This window comes from Rhinolophus ferrumequinum, chromosome 11 (genome assembly GCF_004115265.2).
Source record: "Rhinolophus ferrumequinum isolate MPI-CBG mRhiFer1 chromosome 11, mRhiFer1_v1.p, whole genome shotgun sequence".
NCBI classification, from domain to species: domain Eukaryota; kingdom Metazoa; phylum Chordata; class Mammalia; order Chiroptera; family Rhinolophidae; genus Rhinolophus; species Rhinolophus ferrumequinum.
In genome coordinates this window covers 50,008,742-50,026,826 of record NC_046294.1, presented here as the reverse complement: position 1 = coordinate 50,026,826, position 18,085 = coordinate 50,008,742, and the positions used below count along the sequence as shown (strand labels likewise).

The 18,085-nt window shown below is 50.6% G+C and overlaps 1 protein-coding gene across 8 annotated transcripts in view; it reads left to right on the top strand.

The window, feature by feature from the left end:
* Window positions 1-18,085, top strand: part of ARRB1 (arrestin beta 1) — a 71,875-nt gene that overhangs the window by 38,254 nt on the left and 15,536 nt on the right. For 4 of the 8 annotated variants that reach the window (XM_033119407.1, XM_033119406.1, XM_033119403.1 and 1 more), the window contains exons 2-8: window positions 8,935-8,965; window positions 10,688-10,748; window positions 12,439-12,483; window positions 13,179-13,375; window positions 14,679-14,738; window positions 15,602-15,669; window positions 17,765-17,900. In XM_033119407.1, the coding sequence (XP_032975298.1) occupies window positions 8,935-8,965; window positions 10,688-10,748; window positions 12,439-12,483; window positions 13,179-13,375; window positions 14,679-14,738; window positions 15,602-15,669; window positions 17,765-17,900 (598 nt within the window). Of the gene's footprint in view, window positions 1-5,906; window positions 6,148-8,934; window positions 8,966-10,687; window positions 10,749-12,438; window positions 12,484-13,178; window positions 13,376-14,678; window positions 14,739-15,601; window positions 15,670-17,764; window positions 17,901-18,085 lie in introns of those variants that run through there. The other 4 variants (XM_033119409.1, XM_033119402.1, XM_033119408.1 and 1 more) reach the window with 3 other exon arrangements.

Here is an 18,085-nt window from a genome sequence, read left to right as displayed (position 1 = left end):
CTCTGAGCCTAAGTTTCTTGGCCCGAGCTCAAAACTCTTCCCTCCCTTGGGCTTTACTTTTTCTTTTTGGGAAATGAAGCTGGCTGCCCTGTGATCAGGCTCCACAGATCTGTGAAATGGGGGTGACATATCCTGTCTTTCTGCTTCCTTCCCCCTCCTGTGCTGTCCTGAGAAGCAGGTGCATTAATGGTGGGTAAACAGGCAGGCAATGTTCTGACACAGGGAGGGCTGTTCAATTCTGGCAGAGCAGACAAGCCTGTACACAAATAACTCTGCTACCAGGGAGAGTGTGATAAGGGCCCTAGAAACCTCTTTGCTGCCACAGCCACCTGCTCCTCACGCCTCCCGGCTCCCTGATGGTTGTTCTCACACCCAGGAAAGTGGGTCAGAATGTAGGGCGGCTGTACCTCAGAGTAAATGCCCCCTTGCATGGTCCCCACCCTACCCAACTGAGCCATGATGGCTGTCAGGGGTGGGGGAAAGTTATGGGGTCTGGGACATCTCTGTGTCCAAAACACAGTGCTGGCCAATCATTCTCCCTTCCTCCAAATGCCCAGGGCTCTCCATAGCCTTCTATATGGTCCAAGTTCCTTAGCTTGGTATTCCAGACCCTTCATACCTAGCCCAGAACCTGGCCCATAGACGTGCTCCATGACTAGCTGGGCAGCGAGTGGACCCTTCTCTGGCCTAGCCTCCTCCTGGGTGCCCCTCCCAGGCACTCAGGACACATTTTAGCCATGCCAGTGTGCCCACTATTTCCCAAGCACCTCGGGCCTCTGCTGGCAGGGCTGTCACCTCTTTACCTCTGAGCGTTCTTCTCCTTCTTTGCTTCCGCCTCCCTTGAAGCTCTTGACTTCCCAGATAGTACCACACAATCCCACCTATAAGGTAGAATTATGAGCGGTTAAAAGTGTGATCTCTGGAGCCAGACTGCCTGGGCTCTAAAATTGAGCTCTGTCCCTCACTAACTGTGTGACCTTGGGCAAATTACTTAGAGTCTCTTTGCCTCAGTTTTCTCATCTGCGAAATGGGGATGATAGTAGTACCTCCTTTTAAGGATGTTGGGGGAACAAATGAGTTAAGATTTATGACACACATAGAGCAGGACCTGGAGCCTGGTTTCTCTTCTTGATGAGTTTTCTGATGTTGACTGAAGACTGAGTAATATTTGAAGGCATAAAATGCTACATTCACCGTATTCATAGCATTTTTCTCCAACATGAATTTTCTGATGCTCTCCAGTCAGTGGTAGTGAATCTGCATTCACGGATAGTAAGATGCATGTTGTCTACATGATTTCCCTTAGGTGGCTCGTTCATGGGGTTGCTCTTTTCTGATACTGGCTTTATGACGGGGTAAGTTATTTAGGATCGCTGAGTCTTAGGTTTCTTCTCTGAAAAAAAAAAAAGGGAATATTTGATGGAATAACATATCTTAACCATGCGCGAAGTGCACCTTGCTTCCGGGGAGAACTTAATGCGTGGAGGATGTCAGACCTGGCGGGTTTCTCTAACTTGGCCATGCCATGGTCCTTTGTCAGCAGAAAAAAGAATTCTTCATTTCAGTGCCCCCAGAGCCAGGCACTGGTGGGGGCTGTGTGAATGTGGACCAGTTAATGATAAGTGGAGAGCCATTAGTTAAAACAAAGCAGAGGCCCGTTTGGGGTGTACAGTGGTGTTCCTGACTCAGCCTGATGGTAGCTGGGAGCTGCCCCTAGGAAGCCTTTTCTAAGCCTAATACCCGCTGATCCTGACAGCCAAAGAGAAGTATAGGCAGGAGAGATCCCTGGAGTCCTAGAGAAAAGGACTCACCTAGAGAAAAGGATCATCACCAGCCATCATCTTTTTAAACTTCATCCATCCTCACTCTAGACTAATTCTCTCTTAGAGCAGTCATCCAAAAACATTCAACCTGTATTTATTTATTGAACACATACTGTGCTCCAGGCACTATGCTATGCCCCAGGGATCCAGTGTCAATAACACAAATAAGATTTCTATTCTCGATGAAGTTATTTAAGTGAAGCAGAGGATGAGTAAACAGACCGTTATAAAGTGTGGGAAATGCTGTGAAGGGGGACACATTGGGCGTGGGTGTTGGGGAGCATCTAACCCAGACATAGGGGGAGTCAAGGAAGGCTTCCTGGAGAAGGAGATAGCTGAGCAGAAGACATAGCACAGGCGTTCTAACAGCTGACACAGCAGGCCTGGGGAGGGATCTAAGGAATCATAGGGATGTGGACTCTGGATTGTAAATTGCAGAAGCAGAGACTCTGACATCAAAGGATTCCGTCTAGGATCCATATTTCTCTACTTTACTTACAATGTTTTTTCCAGACTCTCCTTTCACCAAGACTTGAGACATATCTTGCTAGGGAAGCCCTCACATTTTTATAAAGTAATTTATGCTTATGGAAAATAAGGGACATAAAGAAGTGGGTGGGTAGGTGGAGGGAGTCTCATTCAACCCCTATTACTTTCCTTTCATTCATTTTTTGGGGTTTGTTTTTAGTATTCTTTAAAATTGAGGTATAATTTACATACCATAATATTCACAGTTTTAATGTAAAATTTCGTGGTTTTTAGTACATTCACAAGGTCTTATAGCTATCATCACTATCTAATTTCAGAACATTTTTGTCACCCCAAACACAAACTCCTGCCATCAGTAAACATTTATTATTTCCCACTTCCACAGCCCCGGGCAACCACTAATCTGCTTTCTGTTTCTATAGATTTGCCTATTCTGGACATTTCCTACAAATGGAATCAAACAATATATGGTCTTTTTGTCTGGCTTCTTTAACTTAGCGAAATGTTATCAAGTGTCATCCATGTTGTAGCATGCATCCATATTTTACCTCTTTTTGGAGCTGAATAATATTCCATTGTAGGTGTGTACCACATTTAGAAAAATACATTCATCAATTGATGAACATTTGGGGTTTTTTGTTTATTTGTTTGTTTTTTACCCTTCATTACTATTATGAATAATGCTGCTCTGAACATTTATGTACACATTTTTATGCAGACATCTGTTTTCAGTTCTCTTGGGTATATTCCTAGGAATGGAATTGCTAGGTCATTGTTAACTCCATGTTTAACTTTTTTCCAAAGTGAGTGCGTCGCCTTATATTACTACCAGCAGTATATGAGGGTTCTAGTTTCTCCACAGCCTTGACAATACTTGCTTTTGTCTTTTTTGGGTTATAGCTATCCTAGTGGGTATGAAGTCTCACACTGTGGCTTTGATTTGCATTTTCCCAATGACTAATGATGTTGAACATCATTTCATGTGCTTATTGGCCACTTGTATATCTTCTTTGGAGAAATGTCTATTCAAATCCATTGTCCATTTCTTACTGGGTTATTTCCCAGTTTCTAACTGGGGTTTCTAACTGGGTTATTTGTTTATTAATGAATTATAATAGGGTCTTTATATATCCTGGATACTAGAACCTTATCAGATAACATGATTTGAAAACATTTTCTCCATTCTGTGGATTGTCTTTTCACTTTCTTGACAGTGACCTTTGGAGCTCAAAAGTTTTTAATTTTGATGAAATTAATTTTATCTATTTTTTCACTTTAGTTGCCTGTGCTTTTGGTGTCATATCTAAGAAACCATTGCTTAATCCAAGGTCATGTTTCCTTCTAAGAGTTTTATAGTTGTACCTCTTATATTTAGGTCTTTGATCCATTTTGAATTAATTTTTGTATACAGTGTAAAGTAGGGGGTTTAACTTCCAATTTTTTTTTTTTTTTTTGCCTCTGGGTATCCAGTTGTCCCAGCATCATTTGTTGAAAAGACTTTTTTTCCCCATTGACTTGTCTTGGCTCCTTTGTCAAAAATCAATTGACCATAAATGTATGGGTTTATTTCTGGACTCTCAAATTTGTTCCATTGATCTATATGTCTATCTTTATGTCAGTATTACACAGTTACTATTATGATAGCTTTGTATTAAGTTGTGAATTCAGGAGTGTAAGTCCTCCAACTTTGTTGTATTTTTATTTTTTCAAGATTGTTTTGGCTATTCTGGGTCCTTTGCATTTCCATGTGAACTGTAGGATCAGCCCGTCAATTTCTGCAGAAACGTCAGCAGGAATTTTGGTAGAAATTTCATTGACTCTATAGGTCAATTTGAGGAGTATTGCCATCTTAACAACATTATGTCTTATTATTTTTTCTTTTGGTATGTATTGAGTATAAATTGAGCTCATGCCAATGTACTGCTTTGAATGCTGATTTATTTTGCTCAGTATTCCATCATAGGCATTTCCTTGTGTTACGAAAGATGCAAGCGTACTTTCACTACATAATATTCCACTGTTTGGCTGTATTACATGGGATTATAAACTCTTGGTTGTTGGGTAATCTGTCACAGAAGGTGCTTTGTTCTGAGTCCCTCCTGGTGCAGGCTTCTTCCTACAAGCACAAATAGACTCTGGGAGGACTTGTGGCTCACAGAATAGCAGCAAAATATTAGTGTCAATGTTGATCAACAGGTACCCCAAACTGCAGGTGGGGAGTGGGGATCACTAGAGAAGACAACATTCTCGATCACGGAGAACTGACCTGCCAGCCTTTCTGGCAACACCACCCTGATGGAATGGAATCAGGAAACAGGATCCAACAGACGGTAGACACTGATAAAGCATGTTTGTTTTAGACGTGTTAAAACATTTGCAGCATGAAATTCATTTCACATTGGAACTCAGTACACCTAACGTGAAAGTTTCACTAAATAATACTTTGTATATCAGCTGAGAGAAGCTGGTCTGCTGTAGTAACAAACAACCCTCAGGTCTTAGTAGTGCAAGAGCTTTCTTTCTCTCTCATGCTATAATACTTGTCTGTCGTGTAGCAGGAGTGCCCTGGAATTTAGGTTGCTGGAGTCTTCCCCATCCAGATCATTGTTGGTTTCAGTGGCAGAGGAAAGAGGTTGTGTAGGCAGACGAATGGTTCCCCAAAGATGTCTAGATCTTAATCCTTGGAACCTTTGAAGACGTTTTATTACATGGCAAAGGGGGATTACAGTTGCAGATGGAATTAAGGTTGCTAATCAGTTCACTTTAAAATAGGGAAATGGGAGGACGAATGTATTTATAAGGGTCTTTAAAAGTAGAAGAGGGAGGCAGAAGAGGTCAGAGTGATGCAGTGTAATAAGAACTTAACCTGCTGGCTCTGAAGAGGGAGGACGAGGCCATGAAACAAGGAATGCAGGCAGCCTCTGAGAAGCTGGAAAAGTCAAGGAAACAGATTTGCCCCTAGAGCTTCTGGAAAGGAATGTAGCCCTGCTGACATCTTGATTTTTAACCCAGGTACAATTTGAATTTCTGAACTACAGAACTGTAAGATAAGCTTATATTGTTTTAAGCCACTAAGTTCATGGTTATTTGTTATAGACTCTATGGAAAACTAACACAAAGGGTATGGGGAACCATGCACCAGCTGGTAAATGTTTCTGCCTAGAAGTGACATATGGCACTTCTACTCATATTTCATTGGCCAGAGCAAGCCACATTGGCATGCGTAACTTCACAGCACTGGAGAAATTTGCCCAGCCTAAAGGGGAATGGACAGTAATATCTATTATACCTTTGCTATCTGCATCTCATGCTTACATCTTCTATTCCATTCCATTAAAACAACAAAGGCAAAGGGCTGGTGGCAATTCTTTAAGTTGATTTCATTATCAATTTAAGGATTGACCCCTGGTTTGAAAAATACTGCTTTATAGACTCCTCTGCCCATGCCTCATGGACCACATGACACACCCTAGGCAGAGCTGATTGGCCCAGGTGTGGGACACCTGATCAAAGGTGACCAATGAAATTCCTCTCCTGGGAATTTGGATTTGGGCCATTTAGCAGTTAACAGTGGGAAGCTGAGTGAGGCAGAGTAGAAACAGGGTCAGAGTGAGAGCCAGATGCAAGCCAAAATGATGGAAGAACAGAAAAGCCCTGAGTAAGCACAGAGAGTTGGTCCACAGAGACAATGGATCAACCGCACAGAGAGCAGTGCAGCCGGGAGAATATGCAGCCCCAGAGGGAGAGGTGGAGAGAGAGAGCAACCGTCTGAGAGGCTGATGGCTTCCCCGTTTCTGACTCCAGCCCCAGTGCATCCTGCCTGCGCGTTCTTCCCGTGAGATTTCTTTTCTCCTTATACCCTCTTCTCCTTTTCTTGAGCTGCCCTCGGTGGGTTTCTGTTCCTAGTCTCCAGGGAGCCTCAATCAGCTAGAACACCAGCAGAATTTCTCTTATGGGAACAGGTCTTGACTCTGAGAATCAGGCTTGGGGGGCATAGATGGAACTTGGGGGTGAAACAGACCCAGCCGTCCCACAATCTGGAAGATTAGCTTTGATCACAGTCTCGCGTGTTTATCCTAGCTCTTCAGAGTGGGCAGGCAGAAGCCATCTGTGTGGTGCTGCGCACGTGGGCGTCCCAGTGATCTGGAAACACCCCCAGAGGGGCCTTTTTTTCTGACAGCGTTGGGGTCAGGAAGCTGGTGAAGTTGCTTCAGGGGGGGCTTGGCTGTGCGCTAGAGTGGAAAGGACAGCGTGGAGACGGGCAGCCACCGTTCGCTTGTCTGAGCCTCAATTTCCTCATCTCTCAAGTGGGATTGTTGAAAGATCAACAGTGTTCTGGGAAAAATACTTAGAGACAGGACTAGGGCATAACACACTCTCAGGTCATGGCAGCTGCTGTTGTTGCTGAGGAAGCCGTCCGTGTGTCAGTTTCCTGAGGAGGTGGCCCCCCAGGGGGCTGATTGAGTTAGCCACAGGACATTCCCCCCACGGGTCATGCTTCCTGCCTCTGGTCACCCTTAATCTCCTTCTCACCCCTTAATGAATAATGGCTCTTTCATTTCTTCCTCTCCCCTCCCCTGCCCTCGTTTTCCCGATTTTCTGCTCCTGATGTTGGAAACACCTGCTTTAGGAAAGCAGCAGGGTTGGATATAAAGTAGCCATCCTCTGGAGGAAGCCGGGCAGAATTAGCTCGGAATCCTGACTTAGCCCCTTGCTTGCTGTGTGTTCCTGGGCAAACTACTGCATTTCTCTGAACCACTAGTTCATGATCTATAAAATGGGCGTTATAATGCCTACGTCGCAGTGCTGTTAGGAGAAATAATGAGGCACTCAACAAACGCTAGCTCTTTCTTACCGCCCTTCCTCCCTTCCTGATTTTCAGTCCTCCCAGCCTGGCTCCCACCCTCTGCCTGTGGCCCAGAGGTGGATCTCTGGTCTCCTTTGCAGGTCCAGCCCAACTTGGGAGCTGCTGGTCGAACCGTGTGATCTGTATTTTTTCTCACTTTAGCAATTATTATACCCCAGCTGACTATGGCATCTTCACATTCCACATCTGATAAATATTTATGAGGAGGAGAAAAGCTCAGAACTCCTAGGGGAGGTGGGGGAGGGACGTACCAGGCTCTTCTTTGCAAGCCAAGCTCAGACGCATCCACGGTTCCTTGGGCCTCAGAAGTAAGGGGTGTGTGTGGGGGGATATGCTATTGGAGGCAGTACAGAGCCACCACCAGCTCCTTAGAGGAGCGACTGTCACAGTGACAATGTAAACTCACCCCGCCTTGCTGGACCTCTCGCTCCTGGGGAAGGATTTGGGCTGTGTGATCCTGCTTGGCCACATGTGGGCTGGCTCCATCTCTCTGTCTGCTCTAGCTCTCTCTGCTTGGGACTGTTTCTCCCTATCGTTTTTTGTTCATTTGTTTTTTTCATCTCTCATTCCATCTTTTATTTTCACACCTCCCGGAGCATGTCCCTCTCCTGCCCTCTCCCTCCTCCCTTCCCTCCTCTAATACTTTCCCCTGGGTCTCTGTCTCTATCTTTCACTTTTCTTCTCTCCCTCCAAACATTATTCTGAGCATTTCTGGGGCTTGATGATGGGCGATAGGTGAGGGGGTCTCAGGCTCCCAGACCCAACTGGAGGGAGAGGGCAGGGGGAGCTGCTGGAGCTAGCAGCGTGCTGTGGAAGGGTGAGCGCTTGGCGGGAGCTGGAGACCTCACCTCCGCCTAAATCTGCATCCAGTGCTCTGTCTGCTGTGTGGCCACGGGCACAGCCCCTCTGTTTCCTGGGCCTCCGTTCCTCAGTTAATTCCAATATTCAATCATTCATTCATACATCCACTCAACTAATATTTATGGAGTGCTTGCTGCCTGCCATTCATTAACACGTTTATTGAACACCTACTAGGTGCACCCATCTAGGCACTTGGCATATATATCAGTGGACAAAAGAGACAAAGATGCCAGCCCTCATGGAGCTGGTACGTCAGCAGAGTAGACAGGCATAGATGTAAGCAGCCATGACGTAGTAGGTTAGGAAATGGTGAGTGCTGTGGAAAAAGGAGAAATAGAGTGAGAAGGAGTGGGAGTGGGGGTGGGTACAGGCTGAAGCCCCATCCTATCAAGCTGGGCAAGCCGATCTGTGAGGGGAGAGAGTCCCAGGGGAGGGCACTGCTAGAGCAACGGCCCTGAGGCAGGAGCCACCCTGGTGTGGTGGGGGCACAGCAAGGAGGTTCCGTGGCTGGAAGAGTGAGGGAGGAACGTGGGAGGGGAGGCCAGGAGCTGAAGGATGGCAGACACGCAGACAAGGCTTGTCCTGTGTGAGCTGGGAGGACCCGGAGCAAGTGCGCAGGACGGTCTGACTTACATCTTGAAAGACTCTCCACATGCCCGTTGAAGAACAGACTGAAGGGGCCCAAGCCCAGGAGACCTGTCATGGCAGTGATGCTGGCTTGGGTGAGGGTAGCGGAGGAGATGGGGAGATCTGATCATGCTCTCGAGGCTCGGATGGTGCCTGAGAATCGCTCCAGGCCTCTTGTCCTCCGTCCTGCTGAGGGACGGCCTGCAGCAGCCTTCACCTGCGTGGGATATGCTAACTCTGGCCTTTCCTCTCTTTTTCTCTCCACAGGGTGTTCAAGAAGGCGAGCCCGAATGGAAAGGTGAGCCTATGACAGCTGCACCCCAGCTCCTCCCTAACCTCAAACTTTGGTTGCCTCTCTTGGGCATGCAGGACTCTGCACACCTCCATCTGAGGTCCATAGGAGCCCCTGACCACAGAGGGAGGGGCCCTCTCTGGAAACTTTCTGCCTGGGGGAGGGTGGGAAACTCCCCTGGACTTCCGGGAGCCCCTGCCCTGGTGGAGCCTGGTACAGGGAAATGCAGCCTGTCATAGACAGACTCGTGTGAGTGCAGTAATTGGAATAAGTGCCAAGGACCTCAGGGGCACTGCTTTCCCTGGTGTGAGAGGCCTCTGGAGCCTCTTTAGTGAACCCTGGCTTCATCTAGTTATCGGGGGCAGCTCCCAGTGCCTGCCCTGCTTTCTTTCACAGGCCCCAGGCTCCATGCTGAAATTCTCTCAGTTCAGCAAATAGATATTACTGACATCATTCATGTCAGTTCCCAGTGAGCGGTGGCGCTCGGGGTAGATGTACCGAAACAAGTAAGACACAGCCTGTGCTACTCACAGCCAGATGGGGCAGCCTGACACGGAAACTGATTATTCTAATGTAACGTGGCAAGTGTGAGATAAAGGGCGGCCCAGGGGCCGCAGGAACCCGCCTGGTGGTCAGGGACGGCTGCCCCTAGGAGGCACGTCTTTCCAGGCAGACAGGGTAAAAAGGGGCATTCTGGGCATGCACATAAATCAGAGAGTGTGAGGGGATCATAGCCATTGTGTCTGAGTGCCAAGAAGGAGGCTGGAGCTGAGGCGGGTGTCTGTAGGGCTGGTCCTGGGGAGGCTGGTGGCAGCTTAGGACCTTGTACTCCTGGCCTGGGCTGGCAGGTGGCACCTCGTGGACTCCCATAGCAGATATCACCATTCAGCTTTGCTGCTGAGCCAGGAGTCTATCCTAGATTCCATCTCATCCCAGGGCCCCCAGGCAGCTCCTACCGATCGATCAGAGTTGGCATCTGGAATGAAACTCATTTGTCATCTTACCTCTGGGCACTGAGGAACCATTAAAGGGTTTTCAGATGGGAACGGCATCATTAGATTTGCATTTTAGGACAGCCAGTCTGGCTAAGGAGGGGTGTGAGGCTGCAGAGAACAGGCCACGGGGGGCTGGTGTTCAGTCCAGGCAGGAGAGTCTGTAGGGACAGAGGGGAAGGGGTGGGCTGGAAACTGACGGAGGGAGACACCTCAGGATTTAGGAACGTCTAAGATGACCCTCTGGATTCTAGCTCAGGGTCTTCCCTGAAGGCTGGCTACTGAGTGGGGCGCCAGCTCCGGATTCCTCACTGCTCGGACAGCCAGCCCTCACAGGAGTGGTTTCTGCCAGACTGCGCAGAACTCAGTGTTCAGAGCACCACACCTCTGTCCCCGCTGTTTCCTTGGCCTCTCAGAGATGCTCCACCCTCAGGGGTGGAATGATGATCTCTGCAGGCCTCAGTGTCCTCATCTATCAAATGGGAACAATCGCAACTTCTTCATAGGCATTGGGATGAACAAGTGCTTTCAAAATGGTCCAAGGGTTTGTTATTCTTAATAGTGGGGCTGGGGCTTGGGTCCAAGACCAGTAAGGATTTTGATGAGGGTTGGGGATGGGTCTAGGAGTTTCAGGGGCAGCTCCCAAGGTTTTCTCCAGGGCAAGGGCAAGAGGCTTTTCAGGGGTATGTTCTCCGGGCCCATAGCTGCTAACGTGCCCTGTGCCTCTCCTCCCCAGCTCACCGTCTATCTGGGAAAGCGGGACTTTGTGGACCATATTGACCTCGTGGACCCTGTGGGTGAGTCCCTGGAGGCCAGGGAGGAAGGCGATTGGGGAGGCAGTTCTGGCCAGTCCCCTCCAAGGTGTAGTTTCCAACCCATTGGCCTATTAAGGATGGCAGCAGGGGTGGCACAGAGGCTGGGGAAGGGAGGGCAGCAGCGGGAGGGAAGCAGCTCTACCAGCATACCAGGCACCTGGAGCTGTTCAGCAAGTGCTCACAGAGCACCCGCTTCATGTCAGGCTCTGTGCTGGGCCCTGGGGGGTCCCAGAGAGCCCTGGGGACTTGTCCAGAGTTGACCAAATGACCCACAGTGACAAATACTATTTCCATCCTAACATTGGCTGATTGTGTCTTCCTGATGCTTAACTATCCCCCGCGGTTCCACTGCAAGCTCAGGGGCAAGTCCAAGCCCTCCGGCCTCATCGACAGGACACTTAATTAAGGTTAGGCCTGGCCGTTCTCTCTCTACCAGCTTCCAGGATCTGCTCTCCCAAGCCTGAGATCCATACTCTTTCCGCTGCCTGCCTGGCGCCGCCCTTTGGTCCTCTAATTGACAAGTCTTACTTGCCTTTTAAGACCTGGTTACAGCTTTCCTTCCTCGGGGAGCCTTTCCTGATACCCCTGGTTGGGGGATGCCCTCTGCAATGAGTTCCCACTGAGCCTCTGGTGCCCAGGCACAGAAGGAATGCCCACAGTGAAAGGAGGGAAGATACAGGGCAGGCTGTATCGTGGGGACGGGTGGGCACTGTCCTGACCAGCCGTCCCTTAGACCCTCCCAGCATTGGGACAGGGCCAGGAGCCCTCCAGGCCCTCACTACCAGATGTGGTCTCTGAGGTTCCCTGAAAGGACAGCTGTGGGGGGCATTGTGGGGTTGGGGTGGGTTATGTAGGGTGTGGGCAGAGAAACAATTTTGCTTGCTTAATACATATGGCTGGGTTGAGTTTGGCCAGAGGTGGTTGGGGACATCAGGTAAGGGGAGGAGCCTGAGTCAGTGTTTCTGGCCTCTTGAGTTCTGGGCAGAGAAAATGTCCTTTGTGTCTGGCTGCACTCGACACTCCCAAGGCCGGGCCTTGGGACGTTCTCCCAAGTGTCAGATGTGGCAGTCACCGTCTAACGCTCTCCACATATTAACTCATTTAGTCCTCACAGGACTTTACAGTCACAACCCCTGACCTGTAAATCCCGAATTCAAAAAGCTGTGAAAGCCTAAAATTGTTCAAAACTTTGATACAGCCTTGATGTAGTGGCCAACCTGACCTGAATGGACAGGAGACTGTTTATGCCTTAGGTGGCCTCAGGGAGAACATTCACATTTCTTTGCAGAGGTGTCTGCGGGTTTGGTCATGGGGTGCTGCCCTGACCCTGCAGAGCGTGTTACACACTATATGGCACATGTGTCACATATGGCCTTTCTACAATTCAAAACTTCTAAATTCCAAAGTATACTTGATCGTAGAGGTTGTGGACCCATGTTATTATTCTTATTAACAGATGAAGAAACAGAGGAGTTAAGTAACCTGCCCCAAATCACCAGCTGGATCTGTAAGCCCAGCCCACAGGTGGGGGTGGGGGTGGCCTCCCCATTTCTCTCATAGTGCTTTTGGACAGACAGATGGTTGGGTTTCGCTCTGGCTTGGTGTTTGGGGCTCAGGCATTTGAGAGAGCAAGTTATGGGGGTGTCTGCTCAACTCTCTGTCCTTCCTCCAGATGGTGTGGTCCTAGTGGATCCTGAGTATCTCAAGGAGAGGAGAGGTAAGGCCCCGACCCCCAGCCTGTCCAGGGGCCTCCTCGTCTCCCGCCCCCCAACCTCCCAGGCAGGACAGTGGCCAATCTTATTGGTTCTTCCCTACCCATCCCCACTGGTTCTTCCCTCCACAGCCCCAACTGCACGTCAGAGCAGGTGCCCTGGCCTCCTCTGGCCTGGGGCAGCCCTGCCCCATGCCCACTAGGAAACACCATTTCAGTGCCCTGAGCACTTTACAATATATCATGATGATCCCAAGGCTGGGTCATGAACAGGGCAGAAGTTAGAGTCTCGTTTTACAGAAGAGAACATGGATTGCCAGGGAGGTGAAGGTATTGTCCAAGGTCAGCAAGAAGATTGGAAGCGGAGGTTGGGCTGGGATACGACCCCATGCCTTCCAGACACCACCCAGCACTTGTTGCCCCTCCCTCTGCTCTTTCCAACGGTGCCCCTCCACACATCCCAGGGGCTGGAGTGGGGGGTGGAGGACGGAACGGACGGAGCACTCAGCCCCCATCTCCTCCCAATGGCCAGGCCATAGGTGGCTCTTCCAGGTACCCAATACTCCTGTCCCAAAGGCACTGCAGCCCTCCCCACGGGAACGTTGGGACCGACCTGTGGCCTCCAGTTGGGCCAATCTCAGGGCTACAGGGGGACTTGTTTGCCGCCCTGCCAAGCCCCTCAGTGCCCACTGCTCCCACAGTCTATGTGACACTGACCTGCGCGTTCCGCTATGGCCGGGAGGACCTGGATGTCCTGGGCCTGACCTTTCGCAAGGACCTGTTTGTGGCCAATGTGCAGTCCTTCCCACCGGCCCCCGAGGACAAGAAGCCCCTGACGCGGCTGCAGGAGCGCCTCATCAAGAAGCTGGGCGAGCACGCCTACCCTTTCACCTTTGAGGTCAGGACTGCCGGTACCACCCACGGGAAGCCCTCTGGGCAGGCACATGGGGCGGCTGGGGCAGCAGCTAAACGTTACCCAGTTTCCCCGTGTACCCTTGGACCTGGGGTACTGTCACTTCCACTACCTGGCGAGTGTCCCTTCTCTGGCCTCTGCCAGGGACGTCACTCTTACCTCTGGGCTACTCCTCGGACCCTCCTGAGTTCAGGTCCTTGTGGGAGAAAGGAAGGTCTAGAGGGCTGCAGAGAAAGAAGGAGCCCTTTCTCACCCCGGGGGCACTACAAGGCTGCCCCCTCCCTCAGACTGGCTATCCACTTGCCCCGCTTCAGCCTAGCTCACAAACACGGGATGGCAAGTAGTAGATTTCCCTGCTCTGTCCCCTTTCCATTCCGGGACTCCAAGATTCTAGGTTTTCAAATGTCCTGTTTCTCAGACTCTGAATCTGTGATTCAGTGAAATCCCCTTGTTCTCTGGAGGGTTAGAGACGGGGAGAGGGTCCGGATTATCCCCTCCATTGGGGATGTACAGGTTTCCTGTGGCTGTTGTAACAGACCACCACAAACCTGGTGGCCATTAAACCCGCCAATTAAAACACAAGTTTCTTACGTTACAGTTCTGGCGTTTAAAAGTAAAAAACGGGTCTCACCAGGTTAAAATCAAAGTGTCAGCAGGGCTGCGTTCTTTCTGGAGGCTCTAGGAGAGAATCTGTTTCCTTGCCTGTTCCAGCCTCTGGAGACCGCTCACATTCCTTGGCTTGTGGTCTACCCCCCCAAACCCCCTCTTCAAAGCCAGCAATGGCCCGTGAGTCTTTCTCACATCCCATCAGTCTGACACTTGACTTTTCCTGCTTCCTGCTTTCGTTGTTCAGGACCCCTTGTGATTCTATCCAGCAGCCCTCCTGGATCATCCAGGATAATCTTCCCACTTCAAAATCCTTAATCACACCGATAAAGGCCCTTTTGCTGTGTAAGGTAGCATAGTCACAGGTTTTGGGGATTTGGGGGCGGGGCATTATTCTGCCCACAACAATAAACATCATGGAAAGATCTTTTTCAACTGTTGTTCTGTGAGAATTGGGCTAAGCTAATCCTTTTAGAGAAAGAAAAACATTGAAGTCCTTGGCTTTTCTGGAGGGGCCTCTGGCCCCGTATGGGGCGTGGCTTGGCCTGGTCTGATGGAAGAGACATGCTTGTCCTTAGGGGCCCCTGGTGTGATGAATGTGTGAGGGATGGTGGGGGAGGGAGACATGGGGCGGTGTGTGGGGAATGTGACAGGAGGCTCATTCTGTGTGTCCTTGTAACAGATCCCGCCGAACCTTCCATGCTCTGTGACATTGCAGCCGGGGCCTGAGGACACAGGGAAGGTAGGTCAGCCCACAGCGAGCATCTCTCTTGGTGCAGGACACTTGTGTCCCCAGGTCCCCGGCTTTCTCTCTGGGAGGTGCTGGAACCCTCCCTGTAGAAGCCTCCTTGTGTCTAGGCCACTCTGATACCCTCCCCAGATAAGCAGTCTCTTTTCAGACAGGTGGCAGATACGGTGTCATCCTCACTCCATATTCAGTTATGTGGCAGAGTCTCTCCCGACTCACTCTGACTGACCTTGGCATTGGCTGCAGCAAGACCAAAATGTTCTCGGGACTACCACCTGGCCTCACACGTTATATGGAGGGGCAGTCATTTCATAGGTGGGGAAACTGAGGCTCAGAGAGAAGTGACGTCACTAGTGTCACAGGCCCCAGGTCTCTGAGCCCGTTTCCTCATCTGCAAAATGGAGATAATAAGATGTGCCTCCTTGTGTGGTTGGAAGGGTGCAGTGAGACACTGAAGCAACTCACCCAGTGCAGGGTCTGCACACAGGACGTGCTCCCAGACAGGGCTCCCGAGGCACCGGTTGTTGTGTCTGGGCAGCTGCCTTGGTGAGGGTGGCCACTCAGATGAGGCAGGAGCCCAGGGAGTGGAATCCCGTTAGGGTGGTTTGGGATGCCCAATGTTGGGGAAGGTGGGGAGCAGCTCTGTGGGGAGGTCAGATGGGGAGGCAGCTGCAGAGGGAGGTGGCACGGCCCCGGGGCTGAGCACAGGGCTCCTGAGTAAGACCGAGGGGCTGCTGGGCTGTGGGAGCTTGGAGTCCCCATCCAGCATCCTTGTTTGTAAAATGAGAGGGTGGCTGGCTGTGCTCTCCGGACCCTGCCCATTCCAAGGCCCTGTGGCAGTGACCTCTTCCCCACAGGCCTGTGGTGTGGACTATGAAGTCAAAGCCTTCTGTGCGGAGAACCTGGAGGAGAAGATCCACAAACGGTGAGAAGGGCACAGCTTCCGGCCGGGTGTGGGCTAGCTGCTGACAGAAGGAGGGAGGCAGGCTGGGCAGAGTCAGAAGAAGAGAGGAGTAACAATACCTGGAAGTGTTCAAGGAGGGGCCACACATTCCAGCCTTGGAAGCTGTGAGAAGGGCACTCTGCAAGGCTGTCAGGTCATGGAAGGCTTCCTGGGGGAGGTGCCTCAATTGCCCTGGCTCAAGCCACAGCATTTTTTCCTTTACCACTGTGCCTGCTTCCCATATCTCCCTGCTTTTAGTCTTGTCCCCTCCAGACTGCATATCTTTTTACTTTGTTTTGGGAAAAGCCCAAAATTCATATTGTTTTAAACAGCGAGCAAGTTCTTTCCAGGCCGTCCTCGACCCCCATTTCCCAGTTCTCCTGGGAGGCAGACAGCGGCAGCTGGTGGTGGGAGTGTTAGTGGAGGCTTCTAAGCAAGAGAGGGAAGTGGAGAAAGTAAACCCACTCAGGGGAGAGAGAGGGGGAGGTCAGCTCATGTCTCAGAGAGGGGCAGTGTTCTCCTGAGAGGCACCGCCTTGGGCAGACAGAGCCCAGGCTGGCAGCCCGGAACACTGACCCGGACTTCTGGGGTGGACTGCCCAGCTCCACTCTCACGTCCGCCTCAGCCTTCAACTGGGATGCACCCTGCCTGGGACAGTTCCTACCGGAGGCTGGCTGAAGGCACTGCAACCTCTCATGGTGTGGGCTGAGTTTGCCACCTGGAGGCCACAGGGTGTATTGCAGGCATCTCCATTTCCAGCCTGAGCAGCTTATGTGTGGGGAGAGATGGAACCCTTCACCCATGTTTCTCTGTCCCCCTTTTCTTCTTAAGGCACGAGACCAGGGGAAAGGAAGGGGTTGTGGGTTGTGGGTTGTGGGGGTGGAGCCTGACTGGAGCAAGGAAAAGGAGCAACACTGAGAGCGAACACCTTCACCTCACCACCAACGGGACATTTTAAGTCCATACCAGAATAATGATACAGCACATATCATTTGTCATGAACTTATTAAGTGCTGTACACTGTTCAAAGCGATAGACATGTATGAACTAATTTAAGCCTCATAGCTACCCTAAGAGCTTGGTCCTGCTACTGTTCATGTTTTTCAGGTGAAGAGGTGAGACACAGAAGTTAATATACTGTGTCGTACAGTTAGTAAGAGGAGAGCTAGGGCTTTAAATTAGCCCTAGCCGCCCGGTTCCAGGGAATGGGGGTAGCTTATCTGAGACCTGGGGGTGCCGGCATGCCCAGACGCCGTGGAGACTGCCCCCCTGAGTCCCCATGCCCTCACAGCCCTCGTGTCCTTGTTTCCTTCCTGAGCCCTGTCACCTTTGTTGGGCCCCATCTCATCTCTGGGCCTCCATCCTCTTGCTGAGGTTCTCTGTATCAGCTTGCATTCCCCCGACTGAACCTGTCACCTCTCCGAGCCCCCATTTCGTTATGGGGCCTTTGTCTACTCTGCATATTTTTATTTAATAGATGTTTAGCAGGCGTTTGTTAGATGGAAGTCACCGTCACAAGTGCGGAGAATACAGCAGTGAACAATTTAGACAAAAATTTATGTCCTCAAGTGGCTTACACCATCAGGTAGCATGAGAGACACAGGAAGTGAAGACAGCCCCTTTCTTACCTTCCTGCTGGCTACCAAGACAGACCCACATGAAGTGCTGCCATGGGGTGGTTCGGCTCTGGTGTTGTCAGGAGAAGATCCAAGTGGATGGATCCAGGAAGGTTTCCTGGAAGAGGAGGCATTTAGCCCAGCCTTGAAGAAGGAAGCAAAGAAGGACAGAAGCCCTAGGAAGAGGGAGTTACAGAGGCCCAATGCGAGTGCAGCTTCAGAGATAGGACCAGATAGTCCATCAAGGGTGATAGTGAGGAAGTGGGGGTGACAGAGGGAGCGAATGGAGAAGAGCCAGATGGGGACAAAGCCTCCGTGCCAATCTCTGCAGTTTGGACTGGATTCAAAGGCCATGGGGAGCCGTGGCAGTCCCTTGAGCAGGACAGGGATATGAGGACTGCAAGGAAAGGGGTTACAAGCGGGTGACTCTTGTCATCTTTCATTCCGCCCATCTCCACTAGGAATTCTGTGCGCCTGGTTATCAGGAAGGTTCAGTATGCCCCGGAAAGGCCTGGCCCCCAGCCCACAGCCGAGACTACCAGGCAGTTCCTCATGTCGGACAAGCCCTTGCATCTAGAGGCCTCCCTGGATAAGGAGGTAGGAGGCTTGGACTTGGCAGGGGGTGGGGGCTGCTCAACCAGGGCTGGGACCTCAGATCTCAGCTCTGTCGTGGCCTCAGGACTCCTTGGGTCGGCACTTCTGCCCCCAGCCCTGGAAGCACAGGGCTCAGGGGACCCGAGGCTTCCCTTGGGGGATTCAGGGAAGCCTCTTGGTACCTAAAA